Source organism: Bidens hawaiensis, unplaced genomic scaffold, assembly GCF_021521415.1.
Source record: "Bidens hawaiensis isolate Kalapana, Puna unplaced genomic scaffold, B.hawaiensis_p1.1 tig00003698_1, whole genome shotgun sequence".
NCBI lineage: Eukaryota > Viridiplantae > Streptophyta > Magnoliopsida > Asterales > Asteraceae > Bidens > Bidens hawaiensis.
In genome coordinates, this window is record NW_027491212.1 from 2,028,784 (window position 1) to 2,053,666 (window position 24,883).

Here is a 24,883-nt window from a genome sequence, read left to right on the forward strand (position 1 = left end):
AAAACTTCAACCTATTATCTACCACGTTCAAAGGTTAACTTATTCTAAACACTTAGAAAATTTCTAACAAAAAGATGAGGAAAACCTCCACGCAGGTCAGATATAGGTAAAGTTTAGCCATCCTATTAACTGCAAGTGACGGTCCTACCTGCACAATCACGAAGGAGGAAGCAAAACTTCAACCTATTATCTACCACGTTCAAAGGTTAACTTATTCTAAACACTTGGAAAATTGCTAATTTAAACTAAAATATGCATGAGCAAGTCATATAACGTTTATAAAGCAAGTCATCCAGTGAAAGTAGCGGTCTTACCCGCACAAAGATTTATATATCATAATAATTCATTACAAGAATGGCCGGGTAACTACCCGCCTACAAGAATATAAATCTATACAAGCTAAACCTATCCTAACAGTGGGAAGGGATCTTAAGGTTCAAGCTTCAGGACCACTCCCTCCAAACCCACTTGTACCCGCACCATCAGTTGGCTGTGGCGGTTCAAGGAAGGTCTTTAGAATGGCTAGCCCATCATCAGCAGCAGCAACTTCGTTCACCTTCTCCACCACCGGATGCGGGAAGGCGGCATACTGATTCACTGCTTGGTCGTATACAGCTTCAGTATCAACATCATATAAAGGGAAGTTGGAAGGCGGGATGCCTTTCTCAACAAACCCTAGACCAAGCAGGAAGCCGGCCTTTTCCCCATCCTCGTGAGAAGCGTTGAGGGCTGCGCTCATGGCATCGTCGTATGATGTGTCCGTGAAGACTCGATGCACAACCTACAAGAAAAAATACAAGTATCAAAACCTTTTCTATTTACAAAGAAAAGCGTAAAGATATAATGAAATTAAACATACCTGAGACAACGCTTCTCGAAGAAGCCATTCCTTGGCAACTAGAGCCTCCTGGAGGGCAGCTTGAGCTTGGTTACGGGCGCGTTCGGCTTCACTTTTGTTGAGGTTGGCAAGCAACACTTCTTTAGCCGCAGCCTCTTAAACGCCCTTTAGCTTCCGCTCAGTGTGGTCAAGCACCCCCCTCTGGTCCAAGATCTCTTGGAGCTTCTTGGCGTCTTCCATCGCCAAGGCATCATGAGCCTGTTGGAGCGCCTCTAGTTTGGCTTTAAGTTCCTCATTCTCGAGGCGTAGAGGCTCAGCAACAGCTTCAGCCTTGGTGGCCCTCTAAGTTGCGTTCCGTGCAGTTTCCTTAGCCAGCCGAAGCTGTTCGTTAACAGCTTGGGCAGCCTTGGAACGGGCCTCGAGCCGGGCCTGAACTTCAACCTCGAGGGCCTTGAAGGCCTTCTCCTTTTCCGCAGCCACTGCGGTAAGCCTCTTGTTCTCCTCCCGGACAGCCCGCGCCTGAGCTACTTCTTGAATACGAGCTGCTTTTAACTTGTCGTTTTCACGACAAAGCAGCTCGACGCGCGGCTGCATCCGGGCCAGGAGAATCCGAAGCTCATTGGTTAGCCTACCCTCCTGGTTGCTAGCCATTGCTTCCCCCAACGCACCGCTGGGAGCTGCGTGACGAGCCCACTCCACGCACTCCACAGGCGTGCGAAGGGTTGTTCCTCGGCGGATGTTCCATCGTGGAACATACACTTCATTGGAATCCGACACTGCAAAAAACAAAAAGCAGTTAGGAAAAGATGATATATATAAAAAAAAAAAAGGCCAAAAGAACCCTACGCACCTGTAGGGTGGACAACAGGCCGATAGCCGCCAAACCCATCACCTGAACCCAAGGGAAATCCATCCAAGAGGTCAGGCAGATGGGAAGGAGGCACAGGTTGGCGAGAAGCCCCAAGCATACCTGAAGGATCGGCCGTAGCTGCCGACGTCGGAGGAGGCATGGAGGCCGCCGCGGTAGAAACCAACGGAGGTGAACTCACCGGAGGTGAACTCACAACCGTGGTCGCCGCTGCGGAAGTACCCGCAGAAATAGTCACCGCCGGCTCAGTGATTCAGTAAATATGGCACTGACAGCCGGCGGAGATGTCATCACAGTTGGAACAGTTGGCTCAACTGGGTGAGCAACTGAACCAACAACTGAAGCAGGCGCAGCCGCCTGGGTCATCGCCTCAGGTAGGTTGACCAAGCCTACCGTCATGGGTCCGGAGGTGCTCCTCCCCGCTCCACCCTGGAATGCGGTAGCATCCACGCCTGCAGAAAGAAGATATAAGTATAATGGCGGAAAGATATGAAGTTAAAAAGTAAAGTTTGTACTTACGGGTTTTCTTGAGCCTAAAAGTGCGAACAGGCGGGGACGAACCCGATGGAACCGGCCTCTTCACGCCGCTCACCGTCGTCCTGGGCTGCTCGGAGGTGACGGTCGTCTCAGCCTCCGGAGCAGTGGTCTTAGCACCACCAGGGTTCCCCGCCACCTCCTCGCTTTCGGTCTCTGAATCAGACCGATGCACCGGATCGGCAGTGGAGGCAACCTTCGCCTTCCCCTTCCCGCCGGCAGCCTTCTTCTTCCGCACCAATGGAGGACCATCTGCGGCTTCCTCATCAGAAGATGACAAGATTAGAGGAATTCCAGCAGAGGTTTCAGCATTGAGAGGTCGAGGGTTGAATAACGCCTTACCTGGCCGCGTGGCGCTCAGAATAGGGTGGCCTGGCGGGTAGACCTCCACAAACCGATCCCTCGTTTGCTCCAAGATGGGCAACTCGTTCTCATCGAGAGCACGAGTACCCATCCGAGCGGGACCATCACTCTCCCGCGGCTGAAGGAGAGACTGCAAGTCGTTCCCCTCTGAAATAAAAAAGAAACAGTTAGAAGAAAAACCTATATCAACAAAGAAGACAGAGCATACCGTAAGGGACAGAGTTCAAACCGTATTCGAGGACGATGGGAATCTGGGACGCCTCCTTCCACACCCGGCTCATCCCAAGCATCACCATCCCAGACTCCGCAAAGCGGTACACCGGAGTCTGGATCCGAGAGATCTTGGCGAACCATTCCGCCTCCTGGTAGTTTGGGGCGTGAAGGGCGGGGAGTGCTATCCCATTCTTAAACGTCATCGCTATCGGGATGACGCGAGCGGAGATATAAAAAAACTCCCTCTTCCACGACCGAAGACTGCGCTCGGTTGCGCAGATCTTCAGCCCCTTGATCCGGTTGACCAAGGTGTACCACCCCTGGATGCACCTCCAAGAGTAGAAGGTCATCAACCGGTCAACATGGGGCTCCACGCCCAGAATGAGGCACACCCACTCAAAGTGGCGGATCTTGGCGATCGCCATCGGGTGTACCTCCGTCAAATGCACCCCGTGCCTCTCCAAGACACGGTATACAAACTTCGTTAATGGGAACCTGAGATTCCCATAAACGAAGAATGCAGCGTACACCCCTATTTTGCCCTTGGGGGCATCGTACACCGTCTGGTGTGGCTCCGGAAACTCAGGCTCGAACGGCTCGAGCATGAACTTCCGGACGATGTACTGAAATTCGCCAGCAGTGCTCTTATCGTCTTTATCAGACGTAGACGTCGGGATCTCGACGTGCACGTCAGATTCCTCGGCAGCAGCTTCGAAATCGTGAGTAGAAGACATGGTTTGGAGGTAAAGGAATGATTTCAGGAGAATGCTTGGCAGAAAGTATTCGCCGGAAATCGTTTACAAGAAGAGGAGTGAAAGTGTGAATTACAAAGGACCCTCTCCTCCTTTATATACACATCGCAATTAATGCGATGAATTAAATGCGGAAGAGAGAGAAATCAGAGGTGCAATGAAACTATGACACGTGGCAAAGTGCCAGCTGGCAACAGCTGTTGAAAGGACGCGTGCCATTAATTCCGCGGCCACGCGCCCGAAGAATCGCGCCCACGCGCCTGAAAAAGCGTCTGGAATGACCATGTACTGTCACGTCTACATAACTTCCTGCACGTCCTGACACAGTCAGAAGAAACCGTCGGACGACGTTTCAACAGTTTGAACTGTTCTTATCCTTTCACCAACTCTTCGAATTTCAAAATTTCAAAAAGATTAAAAAGTAAGCGGGAATATACCCCATACCTTGGCAACCAAGTAACTATAAGACAGGTGCGAGTACAGTGTTAAGGCAAAACCCTTCACATACTTAGCACCTGCAGGGAATTGAAGCCAATAATACCTCGGAAACCAAGTAACCATAAGACGGGTGCGGGTACAGTGTCAAGGCAAAACCCTTCACATACTGAGCACCCGCAGGGAATTGACGCCAGGAATACCTTGGAAGTAAAGTAACCGTAAGACGAGTGCGGGTACAGTGTCAAGGCAAAACCCTTCACATACCTAGCGCTCCGCAGGGAATTGAAACCAAGAAGGATCTTCTGGGCAATGCTTGCGGAAACGGGAATAACATCCCCGCATAGCGGGAACGTCGAGAACTACATTGTTTGAAGCTCCAAGATGGAATTGGTGGTTTTAACATAATTGATCACTATGTTCAAAACTACCAAAACCTCATGGAGAATCTACACAAGTGGGACTCAACGCTCCTGACTTGCGAGGAGGTTACAGACCTACCCGCATCATACCCAAAGATCAAGCAGGAAAGTCGGGAATTTCTGCAAGTGACATTAGGACTTCCGCGGGAAGAATCCCCATGGAAAACCTTAAAACTAAACCCTTTTCAAGAACCCTTTGCTTAAGTCCAAAAGTTCACCTCACTTATTAAACATTCATGAGAAGAACATTGGACTGGGGGGACTTGAAGAGGTAGGTCCCAGCAGAGCCCAGTTGGACCCGCAGGACTCACCTTGAAGAGAGACGTCTGCGCAGAAACCAACTGGATCCGCATGACCCACCATGCTCAGAGACATGACGTCCTTACGCGCAGTACGCAAGCTGTTCCTGCAGGAAATGCCTCCCAATGGTGAAGTACTCCGCCTGTTCCCGCAGCTGCGGATACAAGCCATCAGGGAAGGCCACCCGCGCAGCAAGGCTACACGCACAAGGCACTTAACTCTCAATAATTCAGTAGTCACCTGAAGGAACGAGCAAAGCCGGGAACAATCCCGCACAAAGGCGGGAGGGTGAATACTCCTGCCCAAATAAGCCAGTCCGTACGATACTGGAGGATCTTTTGTACTGTACCTGACGAGGTATGGGCAAAAGATCTGACCAGAGATACGACAGCTCATTGACAACAGTATGGCGAGCAGCATGCTCTTGTACTGTATGTCACTATTAGCCGCTTCCTTCTCACCAACTCCTGTCATACCACGTGCATAGCCTGCAGTTGGTGGAAAAGGAATAGTACACAGCAGGCCTGGTCACTGTCGGCCGCTGCCTACCCACCAACTATCAGCATGGCACGTGCGTAGGCCACAGTTGGTAGAACAGGAATACTATTCAGCCGGCCACACCTTTTTGGAAACCTACCTTCGGCTATAAATACCCCAAATGGTATGATCATCTAATCTTATCTTGTATCTCATATCTTATACCTGATATCTGCTCTAGCAACCTCTTAATATACACTTATATTCAAGAGCAATCTAGTCTGATTCTCACGCCGGAGGGTGGTCACAAGGAGGTACCCCCCCCCCTTCTCAGTGACGAGCTCACGGTGTCTGTTTTGCAGGTTATCAGAAGAACCATCTTTGCCGGGTCTAACCCCTCGTGGGAAACGTCTATTTAACCCCCAGCTTATCCGTAATCTGCCCGGGGTCGATTAGTGTTTCTTCAATAGTTATACGGACAATAGAGATTATTAGACGAGTTTAAAGGAGTGGCCATTGTGGCTGCAAAAAAGAAAACGAGAATTCAAAGATGGAAAGAAAGTCAAAATTAACGACGTAAGGTAGATGAATAAAAAAGCTCTCGTACCATGTAATTTGAATAATATATATATTTTTATGATGAATAAACTTTTACAAAGAGGAAGTATAAATAGGAAATACAAACAAAAGAAAGAGAGTAAGGGAAATCATGATTTTAGGGATGCGATGTTGTGGGTCAACAAGACTGGTCAATAGTCGATGGTTAATATTCAACAATCATCAGTCATTACTTCATTATTGATGGTCATAAGTAATGATGACGAGTGGATAAAAAATATGTTTTTAGTATTTAATATGGTGTGCTAATTACTTTGAATACTTTTATAATTGTAGGTGCTCGGAACTTAAAAAACTAATTGGAGCTTTAAAGATGAAAAGGAGTCGAGCTAGGCACAATAGAAAGCAAACGGGGGTTTAGAATGGCAAACAAGTGTTAAGAACATTGAAAACAAGAAAGGTGGTGCTGAAGCCACTGTAAGCTACGGTGTCTTCACCGTAGCTTACGGTAGAGACTAAGTTGTGCATACTGTAGAGCCACCGTAATCCAGAGAGAACCCACTGTAAGGGGTGGAGTCCACCATAAGTTTGGTGACTCCACCGTAGCATATGGTGGGCCTGGCGTGAAAATTCAAAAATTGTGATTTTACTTCATATTTAAACCATAAAAACCCTAATTTCGAATATCATTCATACTATTTCATACTTGGGTGATTTTGGAGCCATCTTTCACCATCTTAACACCCTTTAATCACCATAATTATTCATTTTCATCCTTTCATTCCCTAATTAAGAGATTTAATATCAAAATGCAAGGCTAAACTATTTGTAACCATCTTCGGCAGTAGGGTTGTGTTTGTGGTTGGATCTTATTGATTTAAACCTTAATTATATATTTTCTTTTGCTTACTCATTTGGTTAGTTAAATCTTTATGTTTGTTCACGTGGTTAAACAGTTTTTCATAATTGAATGTTTTGTTAATTAGTCAGTTAATTGATTTGAGGTCATCAACATTCAGGATTGAGTTCTTAACGTCATTGACACATTTATCTTCAACCATTGAATTGATCACATTCATCAAAACCTAAAATTGGTAATAAATTAGATTAGTAATTAGTCTCGTCAATTGTTCGGATGGTTTTCTGACAATCAGTAGGGCTGATTACTTATTCTTTTGATTGTTTACTTAAACAAAGTGATTTCCAAGTGGGCTTAATTAGCTTATCCAACATGCTTCCAACCTGAAACCCAGAGTTTGGTTATTTCTCTCATAATTGCTTAATTAGCTTATCAATGTCCATACCTTGTGCGAAACGCGGTTTTCGAAATATCTTCGGATTGAACTTTGAGTTGGTGATAGCCGAAACGAAGATCGATTTTTGAAAAGAAGCTAGCACCTTGAAGTTGATCAAAGAGATCATCGATTCGAGGGAGTAGATATCGGTTTTTGATTGTGACTTTGTTTAACGCACGATAAACGATACACATACGCATGGATCCGTCCTTCTTCTTGACGAATAGAATTGGAGCTCCCCAAGGCGACGAACTCGGTCGAATGAAACCTTTTTTCCAAAAGCTCATCGAGTTGTTTCTTTAACTCCTTCATCTCAGTTGGCGCTAAGAGATATGGAGCTTTGGCGATCGGAGCAGTACCAAGAATAAGATCGATCCTAAACTCTACTTCACGGTCGGGAGGGATTCCGGGGAGTTCATCAAGAAAAACATTAGAAAAGTCGGAGTCTACAGGTACGCTCTTTATCTCCTTTGGCTTTGACTCTTCAGTGACGTAAGCCATGAATGCTAAGCATCCTTGATTTAAACACTTGTTAGCTCTAATCATGGAGATTATGATAACTTGGCCAATGTCTTTGTCCCCTTCAATTCGAATAGTTCGTTTATCGGGGGCTTGAACTTCAATGGTTTTATTATTGCAGATGATACGGGCGTGGTTATCGGATAACCAATCCATACCAAGTACAATATCAAAACCAGCCAGACTCATAGGCAACAAACATATAGGTAAAATATAACCGGCTAAATGATTTTTTTCGTTTTCAAGGGCTTCGGAGATCTTAACGATTTCGCCACTAGCAGTCTCGACGCTTAGAGTTTTATTAAGTTTTATTAATGGTTCATTTAATAGACTACAGAAACTATTATCTATAAAACTTAAGTTTGCACCATAATCGAATAAAACTCTAGCATAGGTGTCGTTGACTAGAAACGTACCGGTGATGGTTTCCGGCACATCAGCGGCTCTTTTTGTGTCGAGTACGAAGACTCGAGCGTTTCCCTTTCGATTTTGGCCACTTCCACCCGCACCACCAGCAGCGGGTTTGTTCTTTGGGCATTCAAAGCTCAAATGGCCCATCTCCTTGCAGTTAAAGCAAGTCATTATCTTCTTCCAACAATTAACAGCATCATGTCCCGTACGATTACAGGACTCACAGACTTTAGGAGGCGAGGAGAAGTTGCAACGGCCCTTATGATATCTCCTACAAGTCTTGCAAAAAGTAGAATTCGTGTTGAATCTACTTTGGTTAGCGCCCTTGCCTTTGAAGTTGGCGCTTCCTCCCATTTTCCCTTGAGCAGTCGTTGGTGTCACCTTCTTGTCCTCTTCTTTGTTGCAGTCCAAGCCGCCCATCAAATAACCGGCCAACTCCATCGCAGAGTCAACGGTTTGAGGTAAGTGAGACTTTACCATGTCGTGGATTTCCCGCGGAAGTCCCCAAATGTATCGGGTGACTTTGCTGGATTCTGGGCTTACCAGCTGTGGAACAAGACGACAATACTCGAGGAATTTAGTATTGTACTCCCGGAGATTTGTCCCAACGACCTTATGATTAAGAAATTTTGTTTGAATCTGGTCGGTCTCGTGCATGGGACAAAACTTTCCCATCACCATGGCCTTAAACTCATCCCATGACAGGCCATACATCACATCTCTTCCCTTACTCATCAACAACGCATTCCACCACTCGTGCGCTTCACCCTTGAACATAAGGGCGGAATATTGAATTTTCTCCTCCTCAGAACACTTGCTCGTGATTACGATCGTCTCCATCTCCTCGAGCCATCTTACAGTCGTGATGGCTCCCTTATCGCCATGAAATTCTTTTGGCCCATAATATTTAAAATCTTTGAAAGTACACCCACTTACTTTCAACTTCTTAAACTTTTGCCTAACACCTACTGTTGGTACATGTGTCAGTAGTTCATAGTCTAGCATTTGTAATCGAGTCTGTAATACAATTATGTTTTGATTATATTTATGTTTTTGTAATACGCGAAGTTGTCAACAAGTTCGCTATGGCGAACTTGTTGAATCAGCGAAGTTATTGACAACTTCGCCTATGGCGAAGTTGTCGTGTTTATATATACTGTTCAGCAGAACAGTTTAGGGTTGGTCGTTTTAGGGTTTTGTTTCAGTTGTTCAGTAACCGAGTTACGTGTCATAGTCTGTAACAGTGACCTCGGGTCACGTGTTTGTTATCAATATAACGTGGTTGGTTTATTGCTTGTGTGTTCGATCTCTACATACTCTACACTCGTATCTACCTACGCAGGGATTCCACACCTGCGTTGTTAGTGACGTCCCGTGTACGATCCGTCCAGGAGCCTTCAATTGGTATCAGAGCCATTGGCTCGATTGTGAGGTTCGGGATTTCACGCGGGTGTAGAAAACGTCTCGTTTGACCTTTTCGCGGGACGTGTTTTTGTTGGGATTGTGTTTTGCTCGTGCTTGACAGTCATTTTCAAGCCATTGCATTGATCGGAAACTGCTGGATTGACGAAATCAGATCTGAACAGTTTCCTTGTTCATCGGGCGAAGTTACCGTTCTTCGGGCGAAGTTACCATTCTTCAGGCGAAGTTGCCGTCACTGGAATTAGGGTTTTCGGCGAAGATATAAGGATTAGCGAAGTTAACCACAACTTCGCTTACCTCATAAGTTCGCCTTAGCGAAGTTATCCGCAACTTCGCTTTCCACCCAAGTTCGCTTATCTTCTAAGTTCGCTCATTCTAAGCGAAGTTATTTTTAACTTCGCCAAGTCAAGCGAATTTAAGATCCAGCGAAGTTCTCTTTTCAGCGAAGTTAACTTTCAAGCGAAGTTACTCTTAACTTCGCCTACTGAGCTGTTTTAATATTTTTTTATTATTTTCAGGTTTTTCAGGTTTTCGCAAGGATGTCGTCAATTAACATCTCCGATTTGGTCAAGATGGAAGTAGAAGCGGGGTCTGCCACTAAGGCCCCGAGGCTGATGAAAGGAACTGACTTCGTGGCATGGAAGGACAGATTCATCCAATACATTAAATACCAGGATGCCAAAATGTGGGTGTGCATCCAGGATGGATATATCCCTCCAACTATGCAATACGAAGGCAGGGATGTGGTTAAGAAGTATAGCAAAATGGAGGACGAAGAAAAGAAAATGTACGAGGCCGAAAGCAAGGCCCATGCTGCGATAACAATGGCACTTCCTCAAGAGGTTCTCCATACGTTCCGAAAGTACACTTCTGCGAGAGAGCTTTGGGATGCTCTTGAAAATAGATTCGAGGGGAATGTGGGTATCCGTGCATCAAAGATCAAACTCTTAAAGACCCAGTTCTCCGTCTTCAAATTTTTGAAGAATGAATCACTGGATGATATTATCACCAGATACTATCATCTAATGACAGAGCTTAGCAATTATTCGATTGCTTACCGAGAAGAAGAGATCGTTGAAAAGCTTCTCGATGCTCTCCCACCAAAGTGGGAAATGTACACCGTTCTTATGAGGGAAGACAGAGACTTTCCTAACTATGATCTTGAAACGGCAGTAAACAAGCTCAGAACTTATGAGCTTAATATGGTTCGAAAAGAAACACCAACAGATCAGATACAAGACCCTGGTATGTATGGTGCAAAGGTTAACTCAGGCTCAAGTTCGAGGCCTGAATCTGCTGCTTATTACTCAAAAGGGGAGTCAGGTTCTGACTCGTCTCATGAAGGAAACGTTTCTGTAAACTCGAATGGTGATGTATGTTTCGTTGCTGGAGGATCAAGTACTTCAAAGCCTCAAGCATCCACAAGTAGTTTTTCTGCAAATGCCTCAAGCAATAATTATTCCAAGATGCCTATGAGTGTAAAATCTGCTGAAGAGCAGTTTGCAGTCTATGCATCATTTATTGCTTCATACGAAAACTACATCCAGGGGAAGATTGTGGACCCTGCTGCTCTTGATGAGGATTACGACCAGATCGATGCTGATGATCTGGAGGAGATGGATTTGCAATGGCAAATGGCAATGATTGTGAGGCGTGTAAAACGGTTTATGAACAAAACTGGGAGAAAGTTTGTTGGTGGTAGGCCTGGGTTCGACAAATCCAAGGTAAGGTGCTATAATTGTCAACAGTACGGGCACTTTGCCAAGGAATGCAGAAATGAGAGGGTTGAACGAGGACAAGGTCGGCCTACACAACACTCTGGAGTTAACAGAGAGATTAACGCCATGTTGACCAGAGAAGCAGGTGAGTATAACTGGAACCTGCATTCAAGTGGTTCTGGTGAGCAAGCGAACATGGCTGAGGCTGAAGTTAAAGAATGTGAGAAGGTTGATGGAATTGAGAAAGCTACTGAAGAAGAAACAGCTTTCATGGCAGATGACAAGGATAATCGCTCCGAGGTAAGTACTAAGAATATTTGTACTAGTTGTGAGAATTTGTCTGAGCAACTTAAAACGATAACTGATCAGTATGTCCGTTTAGATGCTGACTTTAAAACTATTAAAGAAGATCACCATTTTACGAAAACAAGAGAAACGAGCTATAAAATTAAAATAAAAGCATGTGAAAAAGACGTTCAAAGCTTAAAAATTAAACTTGCTGAGAAAATTGAAATAATTGATCTTAGTTATGAAGTTTTAGAGGAAAAAACAAAATTGATTGCTGATCGAGATAAACAGATTGCTGACCACCAGGTAAAGGTGGTGGAACTGAACCGCAAACTTGAGCAGTTCAGGAATTCCTCGGCCATCCTTGATCACCTCGTGAGTGATCAAGGTACCTCTGCAAAGAGGGGAGGAATCGGTTATCACGAAGTTCCACCACCCTTTAACCACAACTATACTTATAATCCGAGTGTTCAGAAATCTGTTGATTTCGAGGTTCCTCAGACAACTCCTATCAAGATTACAAGTGTAGAACCAAGTGTTAGCTGTGGCGAAACAAGTTCGCCTGTTTCTAGTGTGAATATTTCTGTTTCGAGTCCAGTCTCAGCGGATTCGGATAAGTTGTCCGAATCTGGTCAGACAAAAGAGAAGGTAAGGTTACCCACAGAGGGAGATAAAAATAAAAAGAGTTCTCCACTCAATCCGTACGTCCCACCTTATGTGAGACGAACAGCTGGTAACTCTGCCTCTACATCCAAACCAATGTTTGACAAGAAAATGGACAGTCGATGTTGCTTTAGATGTAACAAGTTAGGACATCTAGTTGCAGATTGCCCTTTGAAACCGAGATTCAGAGGAGTGAAGCCAAATACAACTGAGGATAAGCGTGATTTTGTTACTGCTAAAAATGAAAACTTTAAAAATTACCAAAATGTAACAAATTCAAGTTTTCATAAAAACAAACCTCAGTTTTACAACCAAACCAAAAGATATAACACTGAAAATTCACAAAGGTTTGGGAGGCTTTACCCTCAATCTGCAAGGAGATTTTCTAACAGGACTTACAGAAATTATCCTGATGCTAACTTGAGAAAGCCAGGGTACGGGACGTATCGATCCAAGACCAATTGGTCTTGGGTCCCAATATTCTAACTCTTTGTTTTATTGTGCAGGAACAGTTGAACAGGGCTGCCAACAATCTTTGGATTGTAGATAGCGGCTGTTCCCGACACATGACGGGCAACAAACACTTGTTGCAAGATTTAAAACCTGTTCAGGGAGCAAGAGTTAGTTTTGCTGGTGAGAGCGGTGGAAGGATTACCGGTAGAGGAACTGTGTCGAATGGGAGAATGACACTTGAGAATGTAAACTTTGTGGAGGAATTAAAGCACAATCTGCTGAGTGTGTCGCAGATTTGTGATAAAGATTACACTGTCCATTTCACGAAAAATGAAGCGATAGTATTGAAACCTGGTTTTCAAATACCAGACGAATGGATAGTAATGAAAGCTCCACGTGAAACGAATACATATGTGATGGACATGAGGTCCACTGAAATGGCCACTGGAGAATCCTGTTTAATGACAAAAGCAAGCGAATCAGAATCAGAATTGTGGCACAGGAGAATGGGACATATTCATCTTCGGAAGATGAACTTCATTGTCAAGAATGGGCTTGTGATGGGCGTTCCCTTAAAAAGTTTTAACTTTGAAGACAAATGCATAGCCTGTAAGAAGGGAAAACAACACAAGAAAACCCATCTCACCAAGAAGATCAATTCAATTGCCGGTACTCTAGAACTACTTCATATGGATCTCTTCGGTCCAGTGAATGTAAAAAGTCTAGGTGGTACTTCTTACTGCTTGGTGATCACTGATGACTACTCGCGATATTCGTGGGTATATTTTCTGAAAACGAAAGATGAGACGGCTCAAATGGTGAAGAATCTAATTACAAAAGTTGAGAACGTCATGAGTAAATCAGTTAAATACATCAGAAGCGACAATGGGACAGAGTTCAAGAACTTTGAAATGGAAATCTTCTGTCTTCAGAAGGGAATTGAACATCAATACAGCGCTCCGTATACTCCACAACAGAATGGAGTGGCTGAAAGGAAGAACCGAACGTTAATAGAAGGAGCCAGAACTATGCTGGCAGACTCGAAGCTTCCTGTGATGTTCTGGGCTGAAGCAGTTGCTACAGCCTGCTATGTTCTGAATAGGGTGTTAACCGTTAAGAGACTTGGAAAAACTTGTTACGAGCTTATGCACGGAAGGAAGCCCAACTTGTGCGGTCTTGAACCATTTGGGTCTCCTTGTTCGATTTTGAAGACTAATTCGAAATTTGGTGAAGTAGCCGATGAGGGAATCCTAGTCGGTTATGTTGTTGGGACTCCCAACAGACGGGTCTTCAATACGTCGACTTGCAAGGTGGAGGTGGTTTGTAACACCGACATTACTAGTTACCAACCGCCAAAACCAAGCAATGGACCTGCTGAGCTTTTCGACTATGTTAAACTTTTTAAGTCGTTTAACGTACCTGATTTGGAAATTTCTGAAGAAGACGAAAGAGCTGTGACGAAGATGATATTTGATGAGGAAGAGAATCTATTGCAACATCAGATGTTTGAGAAATCTCAACCTTCCACATCAAACCCTATCGATACCCCTGCGGCCTCAACTGAAGATGAATTTATTAATCCTTTTCACTCTCAGCCAGAAACAACCATAGATGAGATCTCTTCAAATTTGGAAGATAATTTGCACGTCGGTGCTGTTCCGACCACGAGAATTCACAAAGATCACCCATTGGAGAATATTATAGGTGATGTGTCCTCTGGTGTACAAACCAGAAGTAGCTTGAATGAGCACACCTGTGTTTATACAAGCATTAAGGAAACGGGTATACTGAACGAATGTTTGTACTCCTGCTTTATAAGCCAAATTGAACCAAAGAATTATCAAATGGCTTTAAAGGACAGCTCGTGGGTCGAGGCCATGTAAGAAGAGTTGGCTCAGTTCGAAAAAATGGAAGTTTGGACTTTGGTTGAAAAACCAAGGAATGTGCACGCTATAGGCACAAAATGGGTGTTCAAGTGTAAGAGAGATGATAAGGGAATTATCGTAAGAAATAAGGCGAGGCTGGTTGTTAAAGGTTTTAATCAGCAAGAGGGTATTGATTACAATGAGGTGTTTGCTCCTGTTGCCCGGTTAGAAGCGATTCGATTGTTTTTGGCGTTTGCTGCATTTAAAAAGATGAAGGTATTTCAGTTGGATGTGAAGAGCGCGTTTCTAAACGGGAAAGTTGATGAGGTTGTGTATGTTGAGCAACCTCCGGGTTTTCCTGACCCAGACTTTCCTGATCACGTATACAGGTTGAGCAAGGCGTTATATGGGTTACATCAGGCACCTCGTGCCTGGTATTCAACGTTATCGGACTACTTGCTGGAAAATGGTTTTGAAAGGGGATTGATTGACAGTACGTTGTTTGTGAAGAGAGAAGGATGTGACTTCCTACTGGTTCAAGTCTACGTGGATGATATCATTTTTGCTGCATCAAGAGTATCCATGTGTCAGGATTTTGAGGCTGTCATGAAGAAACGATTCGAGATGAGTGCTATGGGTGAACTAACTTTCTTTCTAGGATTGCAGGTTGATCAGAAGAAGGACGGGATGTTCATTCATCAAACGAAGTACGTTCATGATGTGCTGAAAAGATTCAAGATGGAGGACAGTTCTCCATATGATACTCCAATCTGCGTCAATCACAAATTGGGTGCTGAATCAGATGGTGACGCAGATGTGGACCCAACTCTGTATCGGGCGATAATAGGTTCATTAATGTATTTAACTGCTTCTAGGCCTGATATAATGTTTGCTGTTTGTCTTTGTGCACGTTTTCAGGCAAATCCGAAAGAATCTCATTTGAAAGGTGCAAAGAGGATACTACGGTATCTCAAGGGCAAGCCGAAGCTAGGGTTGTGGTACCCAAAGGGAGGAGACGTTGAACTGGTGGCATATACAGATTCTGATTATGGGGGATGCAATCAGAGTCGGAAGTCAACCACAGGAGGCTGTCAGTTTCTTGGAGGAAGATTAGTTTCCTGGCAGTGCAAGAAACAGACATCAGTTGCAATTTCAACATGTGAAGCTGAATACATGGCAGCATCCAACTGCTGCTCTCAGGTTTTGTGGATTCAGCAACAATTACGCGACTATGGTCTGAATTTCTTACTCACTCCTATTTTAATTGATAACACTGCCGCCATCTCAGTAATTAACAATCCCGTGAAGCACAGTAAAACTAAGCATATTGACATTCGTCATCACTTCATACGGGATTGTGCTGAGAAGAAACTGATCAAGATCGAAAAAGTTGATACACTTGAAAATTTTGCTGATCTGTTTACAAAAGCGTTTGATAAATCTAGATTTCAAAACCTAATTGAGCTGAACGGGATGATCAATCCCGAGTAACCATGCCTTTGTGTTTATTTAAAAAAAAATAAAAAAAAAATAAAAAAAAAAAATAAAATAAAATAAAATTTTGTGTCATTATTGCTTAAAATTAGTCGGTTACCTCAGTTTGATGGACATATCCTAGGATATGTTTTGGTCCTCGTTTCGACTTAGAGAATGAGGATAGCCATTAACCGGAAGACTGAAAGTGACCGGGGCAGTTATGACATGTGTTCTTTCAGTTGCTGAAAATTAGTCGGTCATTCTTAGTAAGAAGGACACATACTTGTATGTGGTCGGTCCAGTTGATCCATTGGATCTTCAGGATAGCCGTTTAACTGACGACTTTGACGTGATCGGGGCGATTGAAATCAAAATTTTTGTGGGAAATGAAATTACTTTTCAAGTCTAATACTTCGTAAGAAGTTCTTTGCTGTGTTTAACAGAAAATTGATCCAACCTAGGAAAATGATATATATACTGATTGTGTGTGCTTAACTAGTGAAGTTATTAGGCTTAAAAGGCTTTAGAACAGTCATTGTATGTCATGGTAATTTTTATGGTGCGTAAAAGTGTATGTGATACTAACTTAAACTACTCGAATTTACGTGGAAACTCCTTAAGAGTTTTGAATGTCTTCACACATATCTTTTCGAATGATAGGCAGAAAAGCGACTACCCAGTCATACACGAGCCCGTGAGTGTTCTGATTCTCGTGAAGAAAGCATTTCAAGACACTGCAGTGATCCAGATTCGGGACTTGCAGTAGTTTAGTACTCCGAAGTCAATAAGAATGTTTGGTTTAAAAAAAAAAAAAAATTATTATTATACATGTATATTTTTAGTACTTATGAGACATAGTAACAATCAAGACTTCTCAAGTCTGGAGTAAGAAGAGAAAGGGAAGCAGACAACGAGAATATACAAGTTAATCAGACACTATGGGTCGAAGTTAACTCGGGGTGACTTGGGTATAGCTAAATACGCTTTGAGAATAGATAGAAGACATCATTATCTCTGAGTTGTTGCCCACTTAAAATTTTGAGCTTAACTGAACCTTAATACGTATCACAGAAACGATGAAAACCATTTAAGTTATTTACATGCTTGCAACCTGTTTCTCTATGTCATAATACAGCTAAACACGGATCCAAGTGACAGTCACATAGTTAGTATGATTTCTGTTGTGATCTTTTCTAAAACATAGTGGTCCCTGACTAGACTGAAATTTGATCCCTTATTTCGTTAAAATTTTTATAAGTTTTTCTATTTTTGTAGTTGTGTTATTGTAAAACTGGTTACTTGGACATGATCATTTTTGTTTAACTCTTTTTGGAAACTTCTAATGTTAAGTGCAAGATTATTCAAACTTAAAGGGCTGATTTTGAACTTACTGGCAAAGTTGTTGAATTCGGCGAAGTTGTGTTTAACTTCGCCTAAGCGAAGTTAAATGTAACTTCGCCTGAACCAACTCCGCCCTATATAAGGTTTTTGATACAGTAACAGTATCATTATTTTCGAAATTCCGGCGAACTTATAACTTATCATAAATTATTCCGGCGATCTTGTTACCACTCGTTTTCGATCTTGTGTTTCTAGTTTCTACTATACTCGTGGTATGTGTTGTCAATATCTTTCACAAACTTACTCGTTCGGTATAGTTTTACCCGGTTCGAGACCTCGGGTCGTCGAACCTTCAAAACCAACTTTTTCACCTTTGTGTTACGTGTTCATGGACGTCCTTTACGGTTCAATATCATTAAATAATGTTGGTATTCACTGATGGATCGTCAAATCGGTCCGAAAACATCGGATCTAAACCTTGAATCTGAACAGTCGCCGTTTCAGATTCAGGCGAAGTTAAGGTTTAGGCGAAGTTATCCACAACTTCGCCAGGAGATTAATTTCGCCTGTGGCGAAGTTATCCGTAACTTCGCCTTGAAGCTTAATTTCGCTTGTGGCGAAGTTATCCGTAACTTCGCCTTGAACTCAAGTTCGCCTGTGGCGATGTTGTGACTCGGCGAAGTTATCATCAACTTCGCCTATACCATTTTACTTAACAGTTTTTAGACGAAATTACAGTTAAAGCGAAGTTGTTCACAACTTCGCCTCACCGTTAAGTTCGCCTGTATAGGTTTAATCACAACTTCGCTCGTGGTACTTAGCGAACTTGTGAGTCGCTTACACACTGTCTAACTTGTTTTGTTTGGTGCAGATATGGCTGCTGTTGGAGGTGCTGGTGGTGACGACGGTGATGAGCAACGACAATTCTTTCCAGCCCATAACCAGTACATCACGTTAGATCCAGATGCACGAGGCGTAGAAGACTACAGGGAGATTATCACGTTTCTCCTACGATCAAGAGTCTTTCACGCACTCACTAATACACTACCCATTTCTCTGCCTAACATTGAAGACTTTTGGCAGACAGTGTACTATGATTGCAGGCCTGAGCCTCCGGTGATGCGAGTAACCGTAAATGGTCATAACATACAGTTTTCCTCGGAAGACATACGGTTGGCTCTGCAGTTCGGTGAAGAAACAAGAGATGACCCAACGGAGTTCGTAGCTCCTTTCCGGGATGGAGCTTATTTGAGGATGGGTTATTCGGGTCCGCTGGGGGACTCGCAGAGGAGAAAAGGGTTTCTGCTAGATCAGTGGCGCTTCCTGATGCATGTGTTGATTGTATGCATGTCCGGCAGGAAGGCAGGAACAGATGGGATGGGCGCGACGATGCAGTCGGCCATGATAGCGCTGACTTACAACCGCCGATATTCATTCAGTCAGCTAATATTCTACGAGATCGATCGTCAGCGAAGGGCTGTGGCGCGCGAGCGATTCACTATGTATCCTCGTTTCTTACAGATGATTTTAAATCATGTCGCTCCGTCGCTACCGCAGAGACGCCCAATAAGATACGTCGAATGCGTGACGAAACGTATCTTTGCTCAGTGCCGCACCTCGAGCACTCGTAGCAAGCCTGAGCTGCGTCCCAGGCATACTCCCTTATTTGGATATCTCATCAATCCGGAGTATGTTCTTGCAGGAGGGGACGAGTTCAGAGACCCCCAACCACATCAGGCGGCAGCACCTCATGCTGTATCAGCTGCGCCTGTTGTTTCTACTGTTGCCTCTGCTGCTGTGCCAGCTACTGTATCTCATGCTGTGTCTACTGCTGAAGATGTTGACCTTAATGCTGCCTTTGGCGTACATGGTGTGTTTGATATGGATGTCTCGGGTCCTCAGTTTATGAATGTTACTAGAGCAGCTACTTCGGTAGCTGACTCCGATCTAGACGAAACGTTTGCTGAAGCGAGACGAATGATGGTGTCTCGGGAGAGAATTACGGGAAAGAGGCCGAGAACGGTAGACGAGGATGAGGACGAAGTTGATGAAGAGGAGGCAGTGCAGATTGTGCTCAGACGTTCAAGAAGAGAACAGAGAGGTATGGGTTCGGGAGTTGGAGAATCTTCAAGGCTGGTACGTTTTGCTCCACCTGCCTTGTCTGGTATGTCTCTTATTCCTACTACAGCACAGGTTACAGCGGTCGAGACGTCGGCCCCAGCAATTGTGTCCCTACCACCCCAACCGCTTAATCCACCGGTGGTAGTTGCACGATTTGTGGAGTCGACCATCACTTCTACTGCAGGGTTACCAAGTGTACCACCTGCGGTCACTTCTGCTGCTGATGTCCCGCCAACTCCAACGCCTACTTCAGATTCCGAGAGGATTACATCACTAGAGCAGATTGTTGCTGATCAGACAAAGACCATTCAGAGCCTAGTGGAATCCAATCGACTACAAGCAGCCCTCCTGGTTGAACACGGAAAGGTAATAGATGCCTTCAAGGCATTCTTGGCATCTCAGGGGGAGAAGACGTGTAGGGGTGACGAGTTGAGGATGAAACGGAGAGAAGATCATGACGATGATCCCAATGCACCGGAAGGTGCAGGTGGTGAGCTGCCAAGAACCTCTCAGGCTCTTGGGGCTTCCACAACTGAGGGGGAGTCTACAAATGCAGCTGGTGACGACGTTGTGGCAGTTGATGATGATGCTGATGTTGAAGACGTGATCGACGCATTGAAAGAGTTGGATGAGGAGGATGATGAGTTTATGATGGAAGATGATGTGCTGCCAGTTGATGAGATCGAGAGGATTGGAGAGCAGATTACGGTTGAAAACGTGTTAGAAGAAGGTGAGTTTGTAGATGACTCCGTGGAACACGAGATTCCGGAGGTTGACAGACCAGGTTTGGGTGATGAGAATGTGGAGGAAGATGCTGAGTGGGAGGAACAACCGAAATGGAAGGAAGGTTGTGCCCACTGGTTCGTAAAGACGAAGAAGCCGGCGGTCCCTAAGATGTTCAGAAAAAGTTACAATATTAAGGGATACGCGGAAGCCAAGAAAGGTATTATCTGCTGGTTATACGACGAGCAGCTGCGGCTCTTCGTGATCAAGAGATACGATGGCATTCAGTACTTCCAGAGAAAGTTGAGATCTCTAAACACACTGCCAGAATGTGAAGTAAAAGATTTAGCCAGATTGGGATTGGTAAACAGAAGTGAAGACAACATGGCTAGAATCATTGCGAAGATCGTGTGGAAAGAGTGCGTTAAAGAGAAAAAGTTTGAGCTACTGAAACCACAAAAGGGGAAACTTGTCGAAGACAAGGATAGAGGTCTGAGAGTTGATGGAAAACCTTGGATGGTCATGAAATACAAACCGATCCGGTGCCTTAAAGAAGTACCGATGAAGTTCATGCCCAAGGACGTGCTCAAAGATCTAAAATGGTGGTACGTGGATTGTGAGACAGCTGAGGCGGTAATGGAAGATGAGGATGAACAAGAAGTACTTCGGGTTTACGACCCGATGCATCTTGTTAATCTATCGAAGGCTGATCTGAAAGTGCTCAACGAGAAGAAGATCTTCTACATTCCTGCTTGGAAGGATCAAGCTAGGAAATATCAACGGGTGGTGTCGGTATGTGTTAGAGAAGGAGCGCATGCATAGAGATGCAAGATTACAAGACTCAAGATTTGAAGATAAAGATATGAAGCTACTGCCAAGGGGGAGTCTGTTGGTACATGTGTCAGTAGTTCATAGTCTAGCATTTGTAATCGAGTCTGTAATACAATTATGTTTTGATTATACTTATGTTTTTGTAATACGCGAAGTTGTCAACAAGTTCGCTATGGCGAACTTGTTGAATCAGCGAAGTTATTGACAACTTCGCCTATGGCGAAGTTGTCGTGTTTATATATACTGTTCAGCAGAACAGTTTAGGGTTGGTCGTTTTAGGGTTTTGTTTCAGTTGTTCAGTAACCGAGTTACGTGTCATAGTCTGTAACAGTGACCTCGGGTCACATGTTTGTTATCAATATAACGTGGTTGGTTTATTGCTTGTGTGTTCGATCTCTACATACTCTACACTCGTATCTACCTACGCAGGGATTCCGCACCTGCGTTGTTAGCGACGTCCCGTGTACGATCCGTCCAGGAGCCTTCACCTACGTCGGCGTTAGACTCATGATCGCTCTCTTCAACATGAGAGGGTTTCGGACGAGATTTAACAGATTTTGACGGATGAACGGAAGGATTAACAGTTCGAGAATGTCGGATTCCTCCCTAACAGCTTTCTTAATCATCTTTTGGATTTTACTCATATATTTTTCAGGAATTTCTTCCTCTCGCTCGTTCTCAGGATTTTTCCCTTTATCTTTTATTTATTTTTCTTTTCGAGCGTTTTCATTGTAGTTACTTTGTTCAGACATTTTCTCTCAATATGTCTTTTAACTGAAATTTAGCAAGTTTCATATTTTAAACACACATTTATTTCATATATATATATCACAAAGGATATATATATTTCATATTACACATACATTTATATATATATCGTTCCAACGATATATATATATATATATATAGATTATCCTATCATTATACTTAAGAACGTTTCAACGTTCTTTTATTACATTCATATCACACATAACATACAATAACTTTTTTACACACAGCTTCTCATTGTATTCCATCATCCTCAGTCCTTCATAAACTTCTTCACAACCTCCGTCAACTTGTTACATTTGCAAAGGATTTTCTCTCCCATCGTCTTCTTCTTTTTCCCTTCATTATGCACCTTCTTCTTCCATTCATCAGTTTCATGTAAAGCGCAGTCAAGGTGTTCCTCATATGATTGCGGGATCACGTTGGGGTATCCATACTGCGGAGGTGGATCGTGGTAGCCCAGTGTCACCATTTCGTAATGGTTTCTCGGTTCCGGATACGGTACGTAATCCATGTCAGATGAAAGGTAGAGAAATTTGGCAACTCGGTTCTGCTCTCGAATCTCATCGGCTTGTTCTTGTTCCGATGGAATCACTCCTTCGAATGGAGGGAAGCTTGACGAAGCTTTATTCCTAAGATTATCGAGATACTGCACATACAGGTCAACATAACCGTAACTTGGTTGTTGGGAAGTGAGTGATCCATCCATTGAGGTTGAAATCTTGTTTGGATTATCCGGATGCTCTTCTTCCATTGCAGATTCAGGCTACTCTTCAGGATCCTCTTCTTCTTCTTAGAGTTCCTCTTCCTCCTCGGGTTCCTCCTCAGGTTCCTCTTCCTCTTCAGGCTCTTTTTCTTCCATAGGTTGGATGGTCTCAATGTTTACAGGGAGCATTGGAAAGTTTTCTTGGGGCATTCTTACTCTCATCTTTGGTTTGCGGGATGGCCTTTCACCATTATTGGGTTGAGAGTTCACTTAATTAAAAGTTGAGCATCCAGTATACCATCGACATGGGTCAGATTGGCATTGCATCCAGTCGGAAGATGGGGATCTTGGTTCTTCCTTAATCTGTCGATTGGCGAGAAAGGTATAGGATGGATGGGTTTGGAAAATATCCAGTTGGAAAATTTTGTGGTGTTTTAGAGGGTTGATACATCGGTAGGGTTGGTGGATGATAACTTGAGTGTCTTGGAGGTTCGCCTCCTTGTTTTGGTGGACTATCGAGAACATTAATCGGGTAGTGTCTACTTCCGGGATAATACACGGGTTTGGTTAGGTCATGTTCCACGTCTTGATCAAAGTATGCCTCATAGTACCCATCGCTCATGTTGTCTTTGGGGTATGGTTCACCAATTCCGGCTTCCTTTGCCTTGCGCATATAATTCTCCATATGAACTTTGAACGACATCTAATATTATGGGTGGTTTAGAATGTAGAGTGGGAAAGAAAGGTTACCAGCCTATCTTATCCCTAAACATATAATCAATTAATTCCTATACTTGGATCGAAGCTTGGGTATTGTTTTATGATACCTAATTCGCTAAGATCGATGGCTCTGATACCAACACTTGTCACACCCAAAACACGGCCTAGGAGTATGACAACTATGTTGGTACCACAGTTGTAATTAAATCAGAGTTACGTTTATTTGCGGAAGACTTATAATCTTTAAGGATCAAATATGTAAATATTATAAAAGACGGGATTCAAAATACCCGTTAAGTTATTAAAAAAGATTACTTGTTTTATCATTCACAAAACCACCATATTAATATGTTTTAAGTTTACAAAATAATCCGAGCCATCGAATGCATGAGTAGCACTTCGACAGTCCAAGTGCTAAGCTTGTTCACCTGCAAAATGTAAGAAAATACGTCAGCAACGAATGCTGGTGAACACGCTGACGCTAAAATAATTTCTTTTACTTTGTTACCCCTCGAGACTACGCCTGCCTCGGCCCAACGTGGCTTAGGAAATACAAAGTCAAATAACACATTATAAACACGAGCCTCTACTCTAGGTCACCTCAGCAAACACCGCAGCATTTGACTTAGTTAAGTACCCGTAAATATACACATCGGTCATACTCCCTGCAGGAGAGCATCCTACGACCAAGGGTGGTGCGATCATGCCCATACATCGCATAGTACCACCTATGTAAGGATCCAGACATACGTATACCACAGCCTGAGGGATAGGTTTATACCCTTATTTATAACGGTTTTAGGAACACATAGTTCCTTGTAAACAATTTCATATAACAAGTTTGACTCATTTTAAAAACAAGTTTAAAAGTTTGGGGGCGTATTCACCTTGTCTCTTTAGGATCGGCTTCACTCACCGTCCAAGGGTCTTTCCCTTTCTTTATCTCGCACCTATAGTACGAGTATAAATATTTGTTAGTCGGATACACGATCCGGCTTAAGACCTTTAGTCTTAATTTATATCTCAATCCTCGATTGAACCTTTAGTTCAATTATTTTCTCTTACTTGAAAACCTTTTGTTTAAAAGTAATTATAAACCTTTAGTTTATATTAGAAACCCGACGTTTCTTCTTCTCTAAGAAACGTAATCATTTTCTTTTATTATTTAAGAACACTCTTTATTCATTAAATAATATTATTATAACAAAGAATATATACATATATACTTACACACATATATATGTTATCACAATATTCAACAATTATTCTTTTATTCGATTCATTGTTATGTTTTCTTTTTTTTCCTTTCATCGAGGTATCGAGTATAACCTCGACTTAGGGCTTAAGCCTTTTTATTATAATATTGAATTATATTCAATTGAAATTACGCCTAACCTTATCGACGTAATAGAAACCCTACGGAATCGAGCAGCACTCCAACGCTACTTCACTTTCTCGACACGCAAATCGAGGTATGCCAAATCTTCAACACTTGTTGGCACGAACTTCGAGAACAAACATCATATTGGTTGTATGTGGGTGGAGGGGTGGCACTTACTTCGAGGAAACGTTATACACAAACGAGGGATCGTGGCACGCTTATCGAGGAAACAAGGCACGTTTATCGAGGTGGATCGTTTATACGAACTTGGGATTCTAGTGAGATGTTAGAGAGAGAAAGGAGAACTGATTTGTGGGATGCCAAGAATGAAACCCGGACCTTGCTATTTATAGACATAATTTTGGACCCCATCACGGTATGCGATGGGTCCTTGAGCAGACCTATCGCGTACCGCGATATAG

At 43.4% G+C, this 24,883-nt stretch overlaps 2 protein-coding genes across 2 annotated transcripts in view; one reads left to right on the forward strand and one right to left on the reverse strand.

Moving 5' to 3' along the window:
- LOC143624233 (ADP-ribosylation factor 1-like) overlaps positions 1–24,883 on the forward strand; it is a 66,731-nt gene that overhangs the window by 12,178 nt on the left and 29,670 nt on the right. The gene's annotated exons all lie outside the window — the stretch shown is intronic.
- On the reverse strand, positions 7,068–21,476 carry LOC143624232 (uncharacterized). Its single transcript, XM_077094950.1, has 2 exons — positions 21,375–21,476; positions 7,068–8,950 (listed from the first exon to the last, which is right to left on the reverse strand). Exon 2 carries the CDS (start codon positions 8,823–8,825, stop codon positions 7,179–7,181), a length of 1,647 nt encoding a protein of 548 aa, XP_076951065.1. The 5' UTR covers positions 8,826–8,950; positions 21,375–21,476; the 3' UTR covers positions 7,068–7,178.